This window comes from Patiria miniata, unplaced genomic scaffold, assembly GCF_015706575.1.
Source record: "Patiria miniata isolate m_02_andy unplaced genomic scaffold, ASM1570657v1 HiC_scaffold_9, whole genome shotgun sequence".
In the NCBI taxonomy this organism is placed as follows: domain Eukaryota; kingdom Metazoa; phylum Echinodermata; class Asteroidea; order Valvatida; family Asterinidae; genus Patiria; species Patiria miniata.
In genome coordinates, this window is record NW_024037076.1 from 19,172,496 (window position 1) to 19,184,857 (window position 12,362).

The 12,362-nt window shown below is 39.4% G+C and overlaps 1 protein-coding gene across 13 annotated transcripts in view; it reads right to left on the reverse strand.

The window, feature by feature from the left end:
- Positions 1-12,362, reverse strand: part of LOC119720635 (talin-1-like) — a 114,241-nt gene that overhangs the window by 81,387 nt on the left and 20,492 nt on the right. For all 13 annotated transcript variants that reach the window (XM_038190389.1, XM_038190401.1, XM_038190400.1 and 10 more), the window contains exons 5-11: positions 7,149-7,203; positions 6,201-6,292; positions 4,897-4,975; positions 3,684-3,826; positions 2,291-2,418; positions 1,225-1,288; positions 529-633 (exon numbers count right to left, since the gene is read on the reverse strand). In XM_038190389.1, coding sequence (XP_038046317.1) covers positions 529-633; positions 1,225-1,288; positions 2,291-2,418; positions 3,684-3,826; positions 4,897-4,975; positions 6,201-6,292; positions 7,149-7,203 — 666 coding nt within the window. The remainder of the gene's footprint in view (positions 1-528; positions 634-1,224; positions 1,289-2,290; positions 2,419-3,683; positions 3,827-4,896; positions 4,976-6,200; positions 6,293-7,148; positions 7,204-12,362) is intronic.

The window sequence follows — 12,362 nt, forward strand, 5'->3', positions numbered from 1 at the left end:
GTGACCTCTGCCTCAATCTTGCAAAATCTTCCAGCGATCACTGTCAATATGTTGAGGCACAGCTAGTGACATTCTGGAGCAGTGCGGAGAATTTCAAGTATAATGTAGGCCTAAATTTATGCATGGCTGAGCATAAACAAAACAAGATCCGGCCCAAGACCTCAACACAGTGCACCCTCCAAAATCAGACACAAGTTTTTGCAAAATAGCCTCAATCCTGCAAAATCCTTCATTTTGCAAAGAAATTTTTGGAGGATAAGGGAAGGTTAGGATTAAAACAATCCAACTGTTACCTGTGTTCAAAGACAAGGCACTGAGAGTCTTTCCTCATTCACATTAGACTTGACTCCAGTCTGACATTTTATTATAATTCTTATAAACATTTGCGTGAGGTCTCGAAAAAGGTCTCGACTATAACACTGCTGTGTTTTAAAAAAACATTCTCCACATCAAAAAGTCAACAATTTTTCAATGAAACTCGGAAACAAGCCGATGTCCCATCAACCAAACTGTTTTTCTTTGACTTACCTTGACAAGGAAGAAGGTGATGCCGTACGTCTTGAGGGAGCGGCAGAGCTGGGTGTAGCGCACCTTGGAGTCTAGCTCGCTAACGCCAATCAGCTTAGCGTGTTCCTGTACAGAAAATATCGGCACTTTTTACTTTGGTCACAGGAGACAAAACCTTTCATTAACAAATCTATGCTTACATGATTCGCATCTTATAAATGTCATTTTGAATGGAATGACTCTTTTGTTTTTAAGGATTTCTACGGCTTTCATAAGTCAAAAGGGGGGATCAGGACAAATAGGGGAAGTGTGGCCTGTTGGTTAGGGTTTGTGACTCATGATCCCAGGGTCAGGGGTTCGTGACTCATGATCAGAGGGTCAGGTTCGAATCCAGCTGCTGGCCATGTTGTGTCCTTGGGCAAGCTACATCACCCCCACTTGCCTCTCTCCACCCCAGAGTATAAATGGATACCCGCATGAGCAAGGAAGTAACCTGCGATGGACTAGCATCCCATCCAGGGGGAACAGAAATATTCTCAGTCGATACATGCCACTGAAACCGGAGATAAATGCTGGCCTGACGGGCCATATTGGCTTGTGACAGACTTTACTTTTTTACTTGGATAAATCCTTGGAAATCTTCACAGCTTCCGGAACAATATGCAGGATTCCAGTTTGATGAATTTGTTACTTATACTAGAAAAGTGCACGACTTACACCAAAGATCCTCTTTTCTGCCCCTTTGAGTTTCACATACTCTCTAGGGAGGAAGTCTTTCAGCCTGTGGAGAGAAAACACAAGCATCAAAACTGTCACTGCACAGTATATTCACTGGGTTTGAATACAAGTCGATGGTGTAAAATACAACAGGGCTTCAATGGGTACCTGAATACCTGGTTCCATTTTTAGAGGATTTATTTGTTCCAAAAGCATCTTTACAGATAATTACAAAACCTTTGTGAAGGGAAGCACACCTTTTTGTTCATCATTTGGTGATTAAAAAATTAACTTAAAAGTGCTTTTGCGTCTTAATACCCTGTTCTGAGTCCAGTTGAAAAACATTTTAGATTATCAAATTTCTCTCGACAATGTTATGATTGTTGAGGAATTTTGGTGCAAGTGGGAGTTAGGCCAAAAAAAAAATAGTTCTGCTTCCGATTACATGGCATTTAAAAATAGGGTAGGTAGGTAGGGATTTTTTGGAGGTTTTTTGGCATTTTTTTTTGGCATCTGCATGTAGTCAAGATACATGTAAAAGGTAGTAATTGATGATTTTGGGTGTTTTTTTTCCCATTTTTCCCATAAAAAAATTAAGCTGGGGGCTGTCAGAAAAGGTAGGTAGGGAAACCGGAAGCAGAACTATTTTTTTTTGGCCTGTTATAGTCAGAGCAGTGCCTATGAGTCAATTTTACCAACAACTCCCAGAATCCAACCCGAGCTTAACAAAGCCACATATGATCATTTTCAATCACCCGGAAGAGTACCTACCGATTTAATGACAAAATGAAGATAGGAAATGGCGTCAAATACCCTGTGAAAATATGCGGCCTGAAAAAAATACTTTGCTTTGGAAATGTCTGTGCTTAGCAAAAATTAGCGGAGAACCAACCAAATTGCAATGATCAGCAGATGACATTTTGGCTGGTGACCCGTTCCTGTTAAGCACATATTTTCTGTGCTAAGCAACCTTCAGAGGTTTGATAACTCCCATGAAATTGGCTCCATGAGACTGATCAGTAAGCTTTGGAGAAATTCTAGCAAGACGGTATTGGTCTGAGCTTACTCAAGGAAGCCAAGCTTGTGTCTGTTGGGGTCATGGTCGCCGTAGTGAATCTGCATCTGGGTGCCAGCGAGATGGAGAGCCTCCTCATAGGAGCAAGGGTGGGTGCCGTTGATGATGGCATCTCGAGACTGGAAAATAAAAGAAATCAAATAGTGACAGAGCTTCAATTTCTGCTACAAAACAATTTTCAGAAATAGATGGACTCGGGGTTTAGTATTTTATAGCAAATATCGTTACACTGACCTGTTTAAAGTTTTGTGTTCATAGATGCTGAAAAAAAAACAAGAAAAAAATGCTGCTTTTGTAGTCTGGTTCCCGCACCCTACTTCAGACTAAACGGAACAATTTACAGAGGTCCGGGAATTGTCAGGTCAAATTGGGGGCAATATACGAAAAAAGTCAGGGTTTTTTTCCACATTGGCCGACCATCGTTGGAACTTGATACAAAAATTCCACTTTTCTTGAAAATGACAGCACACCAGGTGCCATGATTTCACAGGATGCTTGAGACTATTATTCACTTATAGTCAAGTAAGGTATTTCATTATAATTTGGTAGTTTTGTTTTTTAATGTTCGCAAATGTTGTATATTACCTGTCAGCACTTAACAAATCTAGGTCCAAAAAAACCCCAATAAAAACCCTGACAAGGCAAGCCTTAGTAAAACTAGTCCCAGAGCACACCACATTATACTCAATGGATTCAGAATGGCAATCCAATGGAAGTCTTGTAGAGCATGTAGTCTACACAATATATACAATATTTGAATCTTTTATAAATAGAATATGTGAACTTTAATTTTTTCCCCTAGAATAAAAATAAATGAAACAACGAAATGAACTGAAACTACACTAAATTCTTTATCATACAATAGGTATAAAACTGGCACAACGGTAAGAACGTTGCTATAATGAACACTTCTATACCGAACATTTGGCTACAATGAACATCAACCTTTGGCTCCCAAATTTTATGTACAATGATAAAGGACCATGGTTTTTGGAAAGGCTGCAGCTTGTGCGAGCACATGTAGTGGGCTGTCCATGCATGTTGAAACCGCGCGATACCAAATGTGTTGGTCATTTTTGTTACACGACTGTTTATTTACGTGGCTTGAATTTTCCTTCATTCTTTTGAGTCAGTTCATGAAATTTAATGAAAGCCCATTTTGTTGAGTCGTGCTAGCATTTCCCATTAAATTGACAGGAAAATACAAACCTGTACATGTGTACAGACACAATCTTGAAAACTTTGGGTGTCATGTCGGCGGCTGAAAATTGCCGCAACAAATGACCACTATAACGAACATTCTTGTGTGGATCCCATCGTGTTTGTTATAGCGACGTTGTACTGTACATGTACATAGAATCTATTCAAACAGAACTAGACTTACCTGCACATAGAGCAAGTTGAGTTGTACGGGATCCCTCTTGTCCACATTCTGGTCGGAGTAGAAGTATTTTCGTCGGAAGACGAGCATTTCAAACTCCTCCACGCCCTGTTCCCTCAGAGTCCTTGTGTGATCCAGCCAGTTCACTAGGGAACAGACACGATAGGAGCCAATGCTATCAGTTTTATACAAAATTTCTGGGCAATATTCTTCATAAGTGGTTCATTCTATAGATTAGGGTCTAAAGTGTGACATTTTTCCTGTCCCTGTTACCTTGGTACTTAAATCTGCCAGTCAAGTATCAGTAAGAATGACTTAAAACGACTTTGTATTTGTTGGGTAGGTAGTTCGCTATTCGTAATGATTCTTGGAGGACGAATGCATTAAGGAGTGCATCAGAATTATATAATTATACAGTGAAATCTCGATAAGTCAAACTTTAATAACTCAAAACAACTGTTTAGTCAAACAAAGAATCCATTGCCTTCAGTAGTATAGCAATGATATACAACCTTGTTTAACTAAAACTCTGCTAAGTAAAAGTTTGAACCTGTTCCCTTGAGATTTGACTTATCAAGATTTCACTATAGATGTCAGATGTAACAGGGACAAAAGCTGCAAGCAAAGCCCGCCGGTTAAAATTTTGTGTGCAGTGATCGATATTATGGACGGTTGAAGTGTCAAGGGTTGTATAACCTGCTAAAAGGATGGGAACAACAAACCATCGTCGACAAAAAAAAGTGGCATCTCACAACAAAGCCCTGCAACTTTACGATTAAAATAGCATCACAGTCGTGTGTGCATGTGTATATTTTAATTATTTCTTTTCTTTGAATATTCAAACCGGCAAAAAGCTCAATTCAATATTAGGTTTTGCCCTTTACCGACGTATCAACACTGTATACTCATTGTGTTACCCCCGAGTGAAAGTGAGAAAAATCACTCGGTTGGGACCTGGTATAAAGCTATATTCGGTTGATGATTGAATATTCAAACTTTGAATATTCAAACTTTGAATATTCAAACTTTGAATATTCAAATCTTTGAATATTCAAATCTTTGGGTTTATTTGAATAAACAGAGGAATGGAATTTTTCTTTCCTATAATTCTTTCCAGGACCAATAGCAGAATGAAATTCTCATAGAAAAAAACTTGCTTTAAAAATGCCGTGAACGTCTGTCTTTCCCATATTTGCTGATCTTTCTTTTAGCTTACATTCATCATCCGTGTGCAGCTTCCTTTTCAGCGTTTCCATCTTTTTCTCATCTCGGAGTATAGATGAAGAGCCTTTCTCCTGAAAGTAACAGACCAAATGAATTCAAGCAAACCCTTGCAAGACTTGTTAGTTATCACATGTACTTCAAGCACTTCAATAAATCAAACGTTTGCTTACATCAAACGTATCTGCTTGGATGTTTAAGTAATGGACCTATCATTGGTCTCCCACCTCCCCCTCCCCCTCAATTGTGGAAGCAAATGCTGGCAGAAATGTTTCAGCTGATTACCAGCTTTATTTGCCAACACAACTTGACAATCTTCTTTTGATAACCTCTGTGGAACTGCAAGGGAGTTCTACAGGATTGGAGTAAGGAAATACAACAGGCACAAAGAGACACAGGGTTAGACTTTGAAGTAGTGGTGGGATGTAAATCCGCACTTTTAAAATTCGGTCTGAATCCCACCGTTCGGTTTTGATTTTGGAAACCGGACATTTGAAACCAACCTTTAAAAAAAGTAAGATCTCCGTTTTTGGTGGCACAGGCGAAAAAAAAAAAAACTGGAACATCCCCCAAATTGCTCCACGGTCTCTGATTCGCTCTTTTCACACTTCTGCCATGTGCATGCAGAGCCTCGATCTGGCAACTTTACACAATACATATAGCCGGTTCAGTGATTCCCGTGTCGGGGTTCAGATCACTGAACCGGCTATTTTCATTGTGTACAGTTGCCGGATCGAGGCTCTGCATGCCCATGGCGGAGTGTGAAAAGAGCGAATTTGTAACTACATTCACTTGCTAGTGGTCTTCTTGGTAATAGAGAGGTTTCGCATGCAAACGGATACGTTTAGTGCGACGGATATGTCATCAGTTATGACGTCATACGCCACTCACTATCCGCTAAACGTGCAGACGACACGCATATCTCGCTCGCTACACGTAAGTAAAAAACGGATACGGATAGCTAAACGTAAGTGTAAGCGTATCTGTTCGCTTGCAAAACCTCCCTAATATATGAATAGCCTGTCCATTTGACTGATCAAAGAGTTCCCATCCATTTTCAACTTTACAGCTCTGGAGTGTTTTTGTATAGGCCCAGTTGTCATTGTATCCTGCAAACTATTCCCAATCATTGTGGAGGGCATTCCATGCAGCACTTGCCTCATCACTTTTTGTCTGGCATGACTGTTAGCTGAATGGGGACTTCCAGTGAAACTGGCTAACCGTTATTCGGTTTGAAAAAAATTAAGATGGCTGGATTTAGAAATCTCCGATTTACCCCCACTGCTAATTTGAACCTACTTTCTTGAGGGTTGACCGGTTGATGGTGCCGTCTTTCTTCTCATCGTCCAGCACGTCGCGGCAAAGGGAGTACTCATCGTAGTTTGTCACACCTGAAAACAGACAAATCAGTGGAAAAATTTGGTCAAAACGACGCACCTTCTCGAATGTTAGAAAAAAGGTGCAAGTACGAGTTTAAGCTCACAAAACATGTAGCACCAACAAACAAGGTGTGTGCGTTGCAAAAAGATTTCACAAACCACTTTATACCGATGTGAAAGTAGTGGGTTTTTTTTAGGGGGGAGAGAGGGGGAGTAGAGCACGAGACATAACAAGGGAACTTTAATTGATTTTCAAAAATTCAGACTAGCACTGAAACAAGAATGCGAGTTCATATTATTACAATTCACTTTTAGCAAAACCCAGAATGCATGATTTATCCCACAAACTACATGTAACTCAGGATCCTTGGTGGTTTCACAAGGTAGAGAAATGGGACTAGAATGGGTTCATGGAGACACCACATAATCTTTTATCTAAATCGCTAAGAGTGGCTCCCACACTGAACTAAGGTCTTCTCAAACATTTCGACTGGTGTGCTCTGCTTGTCGTCGGGAGACAACTAGTCAAAACGGTAAATAGACCTTCTTGCGGGAATCGTGGTAGCTTGTTAGGAAACACTTGTGTTTGGTGATAAAATCCCCATATCACCCTGTACTGGAAATGCTACTTAGATAGGGTGCATAATGGAAGCATCACAAATATGAACAGCAAGTTTACTGCATTTTCGAGAGCAATGCACAACACTCTCAAACACACAAGTCAGCTTCCAACTTACTACTCCCTACAACGAAGTCTTCAACAAGAGCAGGACGCTTCCAGACACTGCAATCTTTTGCCAAATTTCCCCCTAAATTTATAGCCGCTCTGTGGGCCCGTCGGCCAATCAGATGGCAGTATTGTACTCACCGAGTCGGGTGCATATGGTGACCAACATCTGGCTGACTGTGTTGCTGTCATCAATCTAAAATATTGACGAGAAAAAAACAAAAAATTAAAATTAACCTAATCTCGGCTGCCATTAAAACCCCATCAATCTTTACAAATTGGAGGAGAAATGTTTTCAATGAGAAAAATGTAGATAACGCTAATGATCCCGAGTCGGTACGAGCAGTTCCCACAATTAAATGGAAATTGCGAGAAGTTAGTTATCAGCCTACAACGAATGCTTGCGTCACTACGCTTGCAGGCAATCAAGATGCTGCATACAAGTGAGATAAACTCAGACCTCCCTTGTGCACATGTGTTTTAGAGAGGACTGAAGTAACTATATAAAATAAAAATTGCTGAGCTTTGAGAAATTTCGAGAAATTTCCTCAGCAAAACAACCTACGGATGGCCTACGCGAAAAAAAAAAAAAACACCTGTGAAGGTTATCAAAGGCATGTATACATCACCCCGGTTCGATACCGGATGGGCACAACCGCCATTAACATGAAAACCAAGACTCTTGAGAAAAGGGTACAGGGACAGATAAGCCAAGTTCACACAACTGGAAAGATATCAGTCATGGATGTACATGTAGGTGGCCTTTTTTCCCCTTGAATGCAAGGGCAAGGCCTTGCATTACGCCACCACACTGAACCCCAACTCTTCAACAATCCCTTGCAAGAGAAATTCCTCTTGAAGTGTAATTTTATGCACTTAAACCTCAGCACGTCATCCTGTGAGACATACACTATCATGGTAACTCAGGAATTGTCATTAACCCTCCTGCTATGTAAACAGTCACAGACAGTCCAAATTTCCATCCACTTCCCCTGCTATACTTTTAACACAGGCCAGTCACCATCAGTCAGATCATGTCAAGCAAGCACTGTGACTAGTCAAACTCAGTCAACAGACCATGAACAGACAAAGCGGGCAAGTTGTGGGCACAGCTGGCTTATCAATTACCCCCAGTCAAAGCAAAGCTGTATCGAGTTACATAAACAGTCAGGGCCAGTCAATCCTGCTTGATGTACCGTAGGCTGGGAATTCTTAATGTTGTTGAAAAAAAAGTCACTTGATTGAATTTGACTGAAAGGACAACTTGGCTCTGAATGTATGTTTGCATAGGAGGGTTCATTAACACAGTAATTAGCAACAGTTAATTAGTATTTAGATGCCCAATTTTACATGTTTAGCCTATTTTACAACTTGACCTCAGATGACCTTTGACCTTGGTATGTGACCTTTGACATCAGTATCATATGAAGGTTGGCATGTTTCATCTATGACCCAAGTTTGGTTCCAATGGGACTTCAACTTTTGAAATGAGACCAATTGTACAAAACTTTAACCAAAAACCCACATACATGTACACCCATACATTGTACACATACGGACAGAAACATGTACATGAAGTGAGTGCATAGTCTCTTCCCTGGACAAAGTTCAGGCGAGACAAAAACAATTTCTGTGATTTTCTTCCAAACAATACCATTTCAGGTGGAATAATATCACAGCGTATTGGGGACCATCCCTATCTTAACTTGAGCGAGATTTTCTCACGCATAATTTGAGAACTTCCGTGAGGTATATTGGCCCAAATTTTGTCTTAAAATCAGTCAAATATCAACCATGCGGCTACATGTTCTTTAAAGCTATAGTCCATCATTTGCAGCTATCCGAAAAGTAACTGGCGTAATTATTGTTGAAAAACATACTTGGTTGAAAGATAGTAAGGGGACTAAACTCCCTGTGAAATTATTCTTTCTGGCAAGCTGTCATTTTGAAGTAATCAACGAAAGAAGGCCTTTCCAAAGGTGCATCTTAAGTGAGAACGTGTCTCGGACACTGAATTCAGGCCCAATTCAAAATATGATTCAGGAACTTTTGATTTGAAATTGAGTTCCTAGAATGCTGTTTTTCTCGGAATATACAGCTGAAGCTGAGCTGAAACTTCATCAGGTTAGTTGTTCAGTATCCTTCATTAGATTTGGAACACTTTTGTTGCTTCAAACGAACAAAATGCACAAATTACAAATGATGGACTATATCTTTAATTTATTTTAACAAGCTCTTCATCAATTTCTGACAAGTGCAGGTGCACGCCATTCCCAATCGGTGGCCAGTTTAGGCTGGCACATGTTTAACATGATCAGTGCATTTCAAAACTGAATATTCGAATCAGTCCAGTTCGAATAATCAAATAGGCCTACTAAATTATTCGAAAAATGCAGTAACCCTATTTCAGGTGCTTTTCCCAGCTCATTCACGTACAAATACACTGTACCTCTGATATTGAGAAATGTTCGAGTCAAACCCTGTCAAAACACAACCTGAGACACTACCTACGTGTGCCCGACAGGAAGACGGATCTTGTATGACAGTGGCAAGTTACACTACGCTGTTAAGGTACATGTTAAAACAGTGCACGGAGGATATGCACAGCTTGCGACCTCAAAAAGTTCTACAAACCATGCATGCACTCATGAACATGGGTCATTCTATAAATTTAGGGTGCAATTTGCGACATTTTTTCCTGTTCCTTTGAACATTGTAATTTGCCATTCAAGTGCCATAAAGAGTGACTGCAAATGATGTATTATTTGTTGGGTACCGGTACGTAGTTTGCGATTTATAATCACTCTTGGAGGATGACTGCATTAATAGGGGAGTGCATCAGAATTATATACATGTAACATAGATGTAAGATGTAACAGGGACAGCGAAAAATGTGGACCCCATATTTATAGAAAGATGTACATGTACATACATAATCCGCATGCATGTAGTGTGTATCCCCCCCCCCAAAAAAAACCCTGGCATACACGGCCCTTTACATGTAGTCCAATGCATACCATATGACATGATGACTACTGAACTCTTGTAACATCATAAATGTCATCGACACACTTCGGTTGTTTATTTTCTTGTGTATACATGTATTTCAGTGCAATTTCTCCCCCCCCCCCCTTTTTTTTCCATTTTATTCTTATATATTTTTGACAGATTGGCAACCATGCTGTACAACCAGTGAGCGTTATCGTCAAGACATATCCCCCACAGGTAAACATTCCACGCAGAGAACCCGTTGAAAATCTATCATCATCGTATAACTTGCCATTAGCCGACCCATGAAAATAATAACTATCCCACTGACTGTCATGATTAGGTGATCTTCAAACATCCAGGGACTGCGGATTCCTGAGTAAACATTGCTTTGCGCTCTCTCGGTAAACACGAAAATCAATCACGCTACAGCTGCAGCGCAAGAATAAATGAAAGTGATACAGATCTACATGTACGTGTACCTGCAACGCAGCTGCAGTATGACGTACCTTTAAAGTAACTCTATCGTGGGCAATTTAAGCATTAGGGAAGAAAAATGTAATGTCCGTGACAGAGCCAGTTAACCATGATATCAAATTAATGCTTCAAAGAAATGATCCAAAACTCCTAGTCTGTAATCTCCTTGAACATTACTAGATGATGGATGTACAAGATTTGAAAAATATATTTTCAGGTCTATTTACGGAGCTACAAAAAAGTGTCTGATTTTTAACGTCTGTGACGCTGGCGTTGCCAATTTCATAAACAAATATCACATCAATACAGACAATAAATTTGTCTTTCCACGAGCAAAAAAAGGATTAGTATTTTGCTTTAACCTACAAGCAGTGTTTGTATATATGCCAGTATTCTACACAGTATAAGATTGTGTTTTTTCATTGTTGAATCTACATAAAGGCCTTCTTTGGTTGATTTCTTCAAAATGACAGCTTGCCAGAAAGAATAATTTCACAGGGAGTTTAGTCCCCTTACTATCTTTCAACCAAGCATGTTTTTCTACAATAATTACGCCAGTTACTTTTCGGTTTGCTGCAAATGATGGACTGTAGCTTTAAATATCACACAAATGAAAAACAGAAAAACCAAAAGTTGGAAACTAACACTTTCAAGAAAAACAGTGAAAACAAAACCCATGGAAGATTTTGTAATCAAAAAAATGTGATGTTTAAATACATTTGACAAGTTGAGTCAATATACAAACAGCATCAGCAGCAAATTTCACAAAACTTCACGATATTGAAACTCCTCTATGCCACATTATACAGGGTGAGTAAAAAAAAACCAACGAAACCCAAATAGCCGGTCCAATATTTGAATGAAGTTTTTCCTGTAGCCCTTTTAAAAATTTAGGATATGAAAGCCCATAGCTTTCTTTTAGTACAAGAATAATTCAAATCACTCGTGTACTTATCAAGTTACGGAATTTTGAACACAACACCGTTTTAAAGTTCTGTCCAGTTACAGCATAGTGATAGTGAGGGTACCTATCATAAATTGACAATTTTTATAACTAAGTTTCTTCTAAATGTCACCGTGTCTGATAAGGATATTAACTTCGCGCAGTGTTTTGGACCAACCCTGTCTCGACTCGAATTAGTCTTCCCAAATTATTCGGTAGATCTAATTCTGATCCCCAAACCGTATTTCCACAGCTAGGCAGCTTGCTAGGCAGCTCACCGTCTCTATCTTGTTACTACAACAAGATGCGGCGCCTTGCACAGATTTAATTAAGTCAAAGCAGTCGAGAAGGGGACGCTTTAATGCAATATTGAGTCTGTATTATTTGGGATCAGCTGTTAAGGGGTGGGGGCGAGAGGGGGGGTTGTAAAGGCAACTTCACACATTTGCCGTACAAAACAATGACATGTTTACAATACTGTGTTTTCAGAACGGCCATTTTGCCAAAGTTGAATTTGTTGCAACTACTTAATACAGGGTGAGTCAAAAATAGCGGAACCCAAACCCCAAAAATTGTATTCATAATTACCAAAAATATGTAGCACTAAAAATAATAATGAGTGGAAAGCCAATTTCGTTGTGTTTAAATGGTGATATTATTTGAACAGATTGAGCAATTTCAGTATTTTTTTCATCTAAAGTGGTTTCTAAAATTGGCTTTCCAGTCATTATTATTTTTGGTGCTATATATTTGTTAGGGTTTGGGTTCCGCTTTTTTTACTCACCCTGTATAACATGTTTTGGATCAAATGTTTTTCGTTTTGTCTTTCTTTGTTGGCTTTTTTTTTTTTTTTTTTAAACATGCATACCTGTATGCAGGGGTTACACCGTGTATTTAGTGCTTTACATATTTTAATACATTAGTATTTGATTATTCTACCTTGGACG